Here is a 10,020-nt window from a genome sequence, read left to right as displayed (position 1 = left end):
ATGTTGGGTGAGGCTGGGACTCTGGCCATCCCGTGGCTTCACACCTCTGGGCCTCAGGGCATCCTTCTTTCTGGGGAGCGCTGGCCTGGAGAAGTGCAGGGGGCAGGGTGTCGCCTGATATTCTGGTGTCACTTGAGAATGTGCTGGAGGAGGAACCCAGTCCCTAGGCAGGACTCGCAGCTCCAAACCTGCTGGCAGCAGATCGGGGTGAGGGGCTACAGAGAAGGGGCTACAGATGCTAACTTCCCCTCCCATATCTCAAATGCACTGGTGTGCTTCCTGGGTTGAGTCCCCTCACCTTGAAGTGAGACCCTCTGAGGGCCAGCAGAGGCGGTATGGCCCGCAGTGAGGCTGGGGACTCCCATCTGCCATGCTGTGCTCTCTGCCCAGGGAAGTCAGTCCCTCACTGTCAACCAGCTTGGCCCAGCCATGTCCTTGGCCTTCTGCTAGGCCCCCAGAGGTGCCGGGCATCTGCCAAGCCCGGACATGGGTCAATGCAAACAGTCTCAGCGGGGAGGCTCCTGCTGCCTCCCTCAGATGCAGAAACCACCCTGTGGTGACGGAGGACAGCCTGGCTTTGTTTTTGGAGATGAGAGCTGCAATCATTAGGGGAAACATGTGCGTGTCTTGTCACTTATGTGTCAAAGGTTTAGCGAAAGACAGTAAATACTAAGAACAGTTGCACGTAGTCCACGGGTGTTTGGTGTCGGTTACGGCGCTCATTTTATTTTTCTTGTGCGTGTTTGAAACAAAAATTATTAAGGAGCCCTTTTAAAAAAAACATTTTTAAAAAGAAAGAAAACATCAGAGCCAACATTCTCTAAGCATTCCCAAGCACACTGGTTCTGAGACACACACAGGGGTGTGGCAGGAAAGAAGGAGGTCCCTGGTGGTCACATTGCAGGCCAGATTCTGGGCCTCCAACTTTTGGGTGACGGGGGGCAGTCCCAGGAAGGGGAAGTGGAAAGGAAAGCCACATGAACTCGTCCTGTGGACACAACCCCGTGTTTACAGGGTGGCATGAGGGCACCTCTCTTACCAGGCCAGGCTGCAGGCCAGGACCAAGAGTGGCTCTCCGTGGCGGGTCACTCTCACCAGGCCCAGGCTCTTGATGAATCCCCACATTTGAGTTTTCTGACCCCAAAGTCTTCAAGCTTCCTCCCTGAGGACAGAGATTCTGGGTGTTCAGGGTGACATCCAGAGAGGCCTCTTCTCTATACCAGCAGGGTTGATTCATTCAAGGAACAAGGCACAGAGGCAAGATGACCTCCCCATCAAGAGACAAGACAGACACAGGCAGGACGTAAGGGCAACCGGTCTAGGTCTGCTCCCGGTGCACACAGTAGGGGACACGGGCTCATCCCCTCACTGCCAATGTGCCTGGCACTGCTGTGGGTGACGGGAGCCTGGTCTGTGACCAGACACATCTGTGACCCACAGGGCTCATGCCACCGTCAGGACACTGCCCACCACCAGAGGAATCAAGGAAAAGCAGCATGAGGGGTGATAGCAGGACTCGGCCACCGGCTGATGGGAAGAAAGCCGGCAGACCTGAGGCTCAATGGCAGGCACCCTGTTGGGCTCCCTGCCTGCAGGCCCCACCCTGTGCTCCAGGCAGCCAGCCAGGAAGCACCTGTCGGGCCCCTGGTCCCAGGACCAGGATGAGGGCGATGCTTCTCAGGATGAGAAGTAGATCTGCTCACAGCCCCTGCCTGGCACCGTGAGCCACTAGGGAGAGTGCAGAGCCACCAAGGGAAGCCACCACTCAGGACCCAAGAGTCATGCCCTCCTTGTTCAGAGGGGAGGGACACACAAACACGCCTGAGGTCTTGCACACTCCTCAGTGGATCCCCTGCTCTGGTTGTGAAGCTCAGGCCTCTTAAAGGCCAAGGGTTCCATGAAGGTTTGAACTGAACTGGCCACATGGCCGGAGTACTGCGAGCTCCCAGCCCCAGGCTCTGCTGAGGCCCTGCCAGGCCACGAGTGCCGGTGGGGAGCTGTCCCTGGGCCACCTTTCAGTCCAGGTTCTGAAACCTCCACTTCACTTTCTCAGGTCAAGACCTTTAGCCGGCAGTGGGTGGGGTGGGGCAGGACTGAGGGGAGTGAGCGATCGTGGAGGCTGGTGCCCACAGCCACCAGCTACTGTGTGACTCCAGACAGCGGCACAACCTCCCCAGGGCCACGTTCCTAGGTGTGGAGTGAGGTAGGCGGTCCCGCCTGTAGGCCCCGCAGGGCTGGCGGCAGGTCTGGAAGCAGGGGTAGAATTCTGACCAGTGGAAAATGAGAGAGAAGCCACAGGACCTCGGGAGTCTCCCGTCCACAGGCAGAGGTGGGAAGAGCCACTGGGCCAGTTGCAATGGAGGTCCAGGGTGGGCAGTGAGGGGCTGGGCCACGGGAGTCCTCACCACCTGGCCAGGGACAACCAAAGGGAAGGAGAGAGGGTCCATCTCAGCCCTCCTGCAGGAACAGGGCGTGGGCAGCGGCTGGGGCTCCATGAGGGTCCAGTCAGCTAGAAACTGGCTGCTGGGTCTCCCTGGGGCCTCTTCTGAGGCAGGTGCTCCAGGCCAGGTAAGACCTACTCGGCCAAACCCGACAAAGGAGCAAGAGGACTAGAACAGCGCAGAGTGGTGGCCCCGACAGCTCAGCCACTGCACGCCCAGCCCAGCCAAGGCCGCCTGGCATGTCCCAGCATGCACCTCCTCCGAGGTCCCGGCTGCCTCACCAGCAGGCACAGCCCCCTCTGGTCCAGCCAAGCCCTTGACAGCAGGCGTCAGTTGCCATCTGGGCAAGAGCGAGTGGCAGCAGGTGCCCCACAGGGCCATCTTTCCCCGGCAGTGAAACCTCTTGCTGGAGAAGTGACCGGAGACTAAGCCGGAGTGCAGGGTGGACACAGGTGGCCAAGAGCCCCACTCCTCGGGACGATGGCTGCTGCTTCTGGCAAGCAGGGCCAAGCACAGGGTGTGCACTTGCTTGGGCCACGCTGGAGGCTGCACCCACCTCTATGTGACCACCGGCAACTTCCTGTGACTCCAGGGACCTCACTGCTGGAGGAGTGACGACGTTGTGACAGTTGTGACGACAGCAGCCCTGGCAGTCTGGCTGGATGGCAGCAACAGCCTCAGAAACAAGGAGGTGACTAAGCAGAGTCCCCAGGGCTGTTTGGCTTATCCCTTTGGAAGCCCACATGGTCCCTGTGCTACATCTTGGACTGCTCCAAGTGGAGAAAGGGATTCAGGGGGGGCTCCCACCCCAGATCATGGGTGGCAGTCAGATCCGTGTCCCAGTCAGCTGGCAAACGCGTTGCCAGGCCCACGGTGCGCGGAGCTGCCTTCCCACAGGCGACAGGTGGGAGGCCTCTGGAAACGTCTCATCTCCCATCTCCCTGGGAGATGCAGGGAGCTGGGGAGGTATTTAATCAGCTTCCTGCGGGGAGGCTTGGGAGGGGCAGGCACCCCTTCACAGGGGCTGCAAGGCCCCTGCCTCACAGGCATTGCCACCCGGCCTGCCCTGTGGCCGAAAGCCCCCAAAGGGCAAGGAACACGGGCCACACGCTGGGACACTGCTAGCCTTTCCTGCTAGTCTTTCCCCGGGGTGTCCCGGAGAGTGTGTGTGATAATTCCAGGTCTTGCCCCTTTCACAGATGCTCCCACCATTTTCCTTTTCTGCGAGGTACCCCCAGGCCCCAGATGGGGGGCCCATAGCTCCAGACACCTCCCACAATAGCCAGGACGGATGCTGAAGGCCACCACCCCAGCGTCACCTGGGCAGATGTGCTCCCGCTCACAGAGACCACCACCCAGACCACAGGGCTCCCGAAGTGAGGCCTTCCAGAGAGGCTGCAGGACAGCCTCCTTCCCCTTGTTAGGAAGCCCAGGTGCCCTGAGGTGGGGCCCAGATGGCAGCCGGGTGAGTGTGTCCTAGAGACTCCCACCTCTGCCACCAGCACCAGCCTGTGACTTCTGCCCTCAGGGCCTCAGTTTCCCCATCTTTAAAACGGAGGATAACTCGTTTACCAACTGGAGCTATTTGGAGGCTAAAATGAAACTGAAAATGTCACCCACGTCCTTCCATTTAGAAGTCAGGATGGACTCCATTTCACACACACCGTCTTGCACTCACAGCCCCACATCTTTGCCGTGACAGTCCTGTGCTCCCACGGTGGGGGAAGGAGAAGGAGGTGGCCCTTCGCCCACAGACCTGCGGGCCTTTGCTACGCGGCCCTCCCTCAGATGGATGGGATTCAGGGCCACTGTTTTCCCATCTGAACAATGAGGGGACACTGGATGACAGCTTACTTTCGTTGTGACTTGGACCTTCTGCAACTCCCAGGAACAGCTTTCTGTCTCTCCACAAACATTAGCGGGGTACGTGAGGCTCGCCCACGCTGGAGGACAGCATGTGACCAGGAGTCCTGGCAGACTGCGACTGGGGGTCCAGACAGGAGGGAAGAAGCCTGGGGTGAAAGTGGAAGCCAAGTCTGCAGGGAGCCTCTTGAAGGAATTCAATGGGGTCCTGAGGATGCTTGAGCCCTGGTCCCTGTTGAGGTGACAGAGGAGGACACCTCTTCAGGGCAATCCCTGTGCCGCCCTGGGGCTTTAAGAGTAGTCTCTTCCTCTCTGAAGCTGGCCCACACTGTGGGGGTCCTTCACCCCCCCTGTGTGGAGCTGGGAGTCTCCTCTGCCTGGAGGGAGGCTCTCCAAGGCCTCACCTGGACACCAGCTCCCGCAGACGGGATTGGCGAGCATTCTCAGTAATGGCCAGAGAGTAACTCGTAAGTGCCAAGGCCATCCGATCTCACAGCTCCTGAGCTCCGTCCTGCAGCTCGAGAGCAAACACTAGCAACTCCGGAACAAATAAATGGACAGGGCTCTATTCCAATAAGACTTTATTTGCAGACACTGAAATTTTAGTTTTATGCACTTTTCACAAGTCACAAAATGTTAGACTTCCTGTAAGTTTTTCCAACCATTTGAAAATATAAAAACCACTCTTAATTCAAAGGCCCCCAAGCCACTGCTGGCCGATTCCTGCTCTGGCCTCTGGCTGTTGGAGGCTGAGGTCCTCCCCAGCCAAACCTGGGAGCTCCTGGGAAAGCAGAATGCCAGGGCCCCACCAGCTTCACAAATTCACCATCCACGTTTTAACAAATGTCTGATGACTCATGTGCACTTTAAAGTTAAAAAAAAAATACTGACGCCTAAGTGTCACCCCCAGAGATTCTAATTTAATAGGAACAGGGCACGGCCTAGACACTGGCAGCTTTTAAAGCTCCCAAGACTGTTCTCATAGAAAGCAAAATTCAAGTACCTGACCCCAGAAAGATGTCCCAGGGACTGTGAGCTGCCCCTCCTCCTGGCGCCCGAGCTCCCAGGCCACTCCTTCATGACGAAGCGTGTCACTGTCACAGGCTGAGCTCCTCTGGGACCAGGAGCCCTCTGATCCTGACTCATGGAGATTTCAGATGAGGGGCTACCCTCTGGGACTCAGTCTCCTCCTTGCAAGGAGGGGAGCCCACACTGGTTTTGGAGCTACAAGTCCACTCTGGGTGTTGGGCCTGGCCAGCCACCTCGGCCTCCTGCCTGGCCACCTCGGCCTCCTGCCTCATCATCCTGGCTTCTCTACAAACCCTGAGCTACTCCCCTTTCCAGCCCTCAGGCTGGCACAGGCCCCGGGCTTTCCAGGAAAACTCTGGGGGAAAGGGACAGAGAGGAAACCCACCAACTCAGCAAGCTGCCTGGGCCCCAAATGCACACGCCACACCCCCCGCAGGCCCAAGGCCCCCTCCTCCCTCCACTGAGTCCCCCTTCTTTAGCCTCCACCTCTATTCCTCCACCTGGGGTGGCCACAGGACCAGTCTCCTCCTAGAGCAAAGCGTCAGCTCAGGACAGCAGTCCTGGCCAGCCTGGTCAGAGGTGCCCAGGCCCCTGCAGAGTGCTCCCGGGGAGGGCCGGACCCAGCGGAGCCCCCCTCCAGCAGCCTCGGCAGGCCTGCCACACCATCCACTCACAGCCCGCTCCGCCACAGCTGGGTGCTCTCCTCTCACATGCAGCTCTGCATCCCACAAGAACCACCCTAACTCTCTCCAAGACCTGTCCCCAAGGACCCCTCCAGAGGACAGCTTCTGCCTCCTGGAGCCCCCAGTCCAAGGCTGCAAAATCCTGGCAGGCAGACCTGGCAGAGGCCTGAGAAATCATCCCTCTTCTCACATTCGGGAAAAACGCAGGCCCAGGAAATAGGAGCGTAGTCCAGGATGGTGGCAGACTGAGGAGGAGCCTCCTTTCCTCATCTGAACCCTCCACCTCTGCCCAACTGCAGGGTCCCTTCCTCCACCCAGGGAGGAAAGGACGGGACTGTAGGGCTCACAGTCCGAAGAGGGAAGGCAGAAAGCCAGAGAAGGGCCTGCAGGACTAACTCTTGCCTTCCACCAAGAACAGAATGGCAATGCCCTGTCCCTCCCTCCTCTGCCTAGGCTGTGGAGACCAGAGTGGGCAACTACAACTCACTTGCTTCCCAGAGTAGAGCAACAGAAACAGCTATCATTTATTGAGCACTTACTAAGTGCTGGACACTGAACTAAGAACCATGATTCTCTGAGGTCATAATTTTATATCCCCACTTAATAATCAGGATGAGGAGCAGAGAGATTAATCAACAGGCCTAAGGTCACACAGCTAGTAGGAGAGTGGTGGGGGAGGGGCACTAGAGAAAAGCATTTAAACTCCAAGCCATCTCTCATCTCCTCATTCCCTGAGCTTAAACCCAGGTCTGTCTGATTGTTTCCCTGGGGCTCTCAGACAAGGCTGGCAGTGAGCCTCTGGAGGCCACGCTGAGATCTGTCCACTTAGCAGGTGCCTCAGAAGTACTGGGGTTAGAAGGGAGAAGTCGTGAAAACCTCCCAGCTCTGCGGGCTCTGTGGTCTCTCCCTCCTCCAGGGGGTGCTCAGGGAACTGACCTTCCCAAGAAGGGAACAGGAGAACAAGTGGCCTTCACGGGCCTCCTGGAAGGTGGCCAGGCCCCTTGGCACTGGACCTGCCTCCTCCCATCCCTTCCTAGTTAGCTTTCAGCTAAAAATAGCTGCACACCTACCTGCTGGCCCTGCAGGGAGTGCCTCTAAGCCACCCTGGGGTGACAGCCAGCCTGGGACAGAACCCACAGTGAGGAAGGGTTCGTGGAGCAGGAGGCTTTGTGAAGGAGACACGGAAGGGGACGTGGGATCACGGTCCCCCACTACCCTGTGGCTCCGGCACCCTCTCCAGGGGCTCCTGGACAACCTGCCCCAGGAGGCTGACCCCGCCTTGGCCTTCAGAGTCTGCTCAGGGGAGGGCTGGGGGCCACAGGGCAGCTCCTCTCGGGCAGCCCACCGTCCCCACGGTCCCATCCATCTCTTCCTGGGATGCCCGCCTCTCACTTGCAGCTCTGGAGCCGGGTCCTGTGGTGCTTCTCCTCCGTCAGCAGGGGGATGAAGGTGTCGCTGTGGGAGAGCTTCAGCCGGCTGCCCCAGCTTGTCCCCTCCTTCCCGGCAGGCTCTGGTGGCAGGATGTCCAGGTCGCTGCGGGAGCCCCCAGGCTTGCCCTCCCCTGCGCTGCCGGAGTTGAGCTCCATGAGTTCCAGCTCGTGCTTGGCGGCCGTCTCGAGGACGCGCTGCTTGTTGTAGTACCTGACGAAGTTATTGATGATGGGGTGGATGGGCAGGGCGATGGCAATGACCCCACACAGGAAGCTAATGGCCGCGTTAAGCTTGCCCAGCGTGGTCTTAGGGTAGATGTCACCGTAGCCCACAGTAGTCATGGTGATGATGGCCCACCAGAAGGACTGGGGAATGCTCTTAAACAGGGTCTCGGGGTGGCTCTGTTCCATGGTGTAGCCCAGCGCCGAGAAGACAAAGATGCCCACGGCCAGGTACATGAGCAGCAGCCCCAGTTCCTTGAAGCTGCGCTTGAGGGCGTAGGTGAGGGTCTGCAAACCCGAGGAGTGGCGCGCCAGCTTGAAGATGCGCGCGATGCGCATGATCCGCAGGGCCTGCACAGCCTGCTGCACGTTGGTCAGCTCCATCATGCGGGCGCCCAGGTGCGTGAGCGTGAGGCTCACATAGAAGGGAAGGATGGCCAGCACATCCACGATGTTCATGAAGGACAGGGCGAAGTGCAGCTTGTTAGGCGAGGAGAAGAGGCGCAGCAAGTACTCGAGCGTGAACCAGCCGATGCACGCCGTCTCCACGTTCTCCAGCGTCGGGTGCTCCACGCGGTTGCCCTCAGCGTCCAGCACCTGCAGCTCCGGGATGGTGCCCATGCACATAACCACTGACGAGACGAGGATGAGCAGGAAGGACAGCACGGCCACCACCCGTGCGGGGCACGACGACTCGGGCTTCTCCAGGAACTTCCAGACGCACTTCTGGCAGCGGCGCCAGCGGCCCTCGGCCGCGTCCACGCCCAGGTCGTCCAGGATGAGCTGCACTCGGCGCGCGATCTCCTCCAGCTCCTCGCGCTTCTCGCTTAAGTGACTCTTGCAACAGTCGTCCAAGAACTTGAGGTCCACCTTCCAGAAGTCCATCTCGTTCTTGAAACAGATCGGGCAGATGCCCTTCTTCATGTGCACCTCCCCGAAATAGTACACCTCTATGACACACTTGAACGCGTCCGGGTCGCGGTCAAAGTAGAACTCGCGCTTGCCGGGGTCGTAGTCGTCGCACAGGGAGAAGATGGTGTCGTAGCCCCCCGCCAAGCAGTTGATGAGCTCCGCCAGCCGGGTCTCAGGGTACTGGCTGAGGAGGTCTCCGTAGAGCACCTGCCGCACGCCCCCCACGTTGACGACGATCTCAATGTCGTCGCCGGCCGCGGAGCCCTGGCTGCCCGCCTCCTGGAGGCTGTGCTCCCCGGACCCGTCCATTCTCCCGGTGTGTGCCCTCGCAGCCCCGGCTCCGCGTCCCCGGCCGCCGCCGCCGGGGGTCCGGCGGGTCCCACCAGAGCGCGGCTCTCGGGCTGAGCCTGCGGGGAAGGGCGGTCACAGCCCGCAGCTAAGGGCTGGGTGGCCCTGGCGGGGGCATGCACCCGGCGGCGGGGCTCGGGGCAGGCATCCGGGCGCCGGGGCGCGCCGGTGGGGGTTCTCAAGGCCCGCGGCCCCGCTGGGGGCACTCACCCCCGCTTCCGGGCGGCGCGAAGTGCCGCTTGGGCTCGGCCTCCCCCGGAGGGCTCCTCTCGTGGGCCGCAGGCAGGTTCTCCTTCCCGGGGTGCGCCGGCAGCGCGGGCCGGTCCCGGAGCTGCCGGACCCGCGGTCGTGCGCCGAGGTGTGCGGAGAGCGAACTTGTCTCGCTTTGCCCAAGCCGTTTCCAAACACAATAGGAATTCCAGCCTGACGTCAAGAGCTTTTCAACTGTACCCTCTTCTGGTGAGATTCTGCACGGCACGCGCGGCAGCTGCAGGGGAACGGGTTAACCCTTGGGCAGACGGGCACAGCTGCCGCGCCCGAGCGCCACGGCGCGCACCGGCTGCCAGTCCCTCCCCGCGCAGCGGGTCGCCGAGGGCCCGGGACCCGGGCTACAAAGCAGCAGGGCCCCTCTCGCTGAAAGCCCTCCCGCTGCTGCTGGAGACTCTACGATAAAAACGCAGCCGCCTGTTGCTCGGCAGGAAAAGCATCCCCTGGGTCTACTGCTCTGTCCTGGGTCCCTCCTGTCTCAGACTTGAGCCGGTCCTTAAGGGTCTCCTGCCACCCCCTAAGACTGCCCTGCTATTGGTGTCACCTCACCTGAAGTACATTGAGGACATCTAGTCCAACCTCCTCTAGGACAGAAGGAAGTTGTATCCTTCCCTTGTCCTGGGAAGGTCGAGCTGTAGTGGGAGGTGAAGAGAGTGGGTCTGGACCTCCCCTGCACACCAGCTCATTCAGAGTCAGGAAGGTCCCCCCTTGGCACTGGTCACCATGGCTTCACGGACAGTGCCCTTGGACCACTGTACTGCCCACCATCCCTGGACTTAATTCTTCCCACCCTTTGAAGCTCAGTCCCCAGTGTTCTCACCTCTG

General features: G+C 60.1%; 1 protein-coding gene across 1 annotated transcript; it reads right to left on the bottom strand.

Annotated features, from left to right (window-relative positions):
- Positions 1-7,288: 7,288 nt before the first annotated feature.
- Kcnf1 (potassium voltage-gated channel modifier subfamily F member 1) lies at positions 7,289-8,889 on the bottom strand. Its single transcript, XM_027937735.2, has one exon. The coding sequence runs from the start codon at positions 8,887-8,889 to the stop codon at positions 7,405-7,407; it is 1,485 nt and encodes a 494-aa protein (XP_027793536.1). The 3' UTR covers positions 7,289-7,404.
- Positions 8,890-10,020: the final 1,131 nt, after the last annotated feature.

This window comes from Marmota flaviventris, chromosome 14 (genome assembly GCF_047511675.1).
Source record: "Marmota flaviventris isolate mMarFla1 chromosome 14, mMarFla1.hap1, whole genome shotgun sequence".
NCBI classification, from domain to species: Eukaryota; Metazoa; Chordata; class Mammalia; order Rodentia; family Sciuridae; genus Marmota; species Marmota flaviventris.
This window is presented reverse-complemented; position numbering and strand designations above follow the sequence as displayed.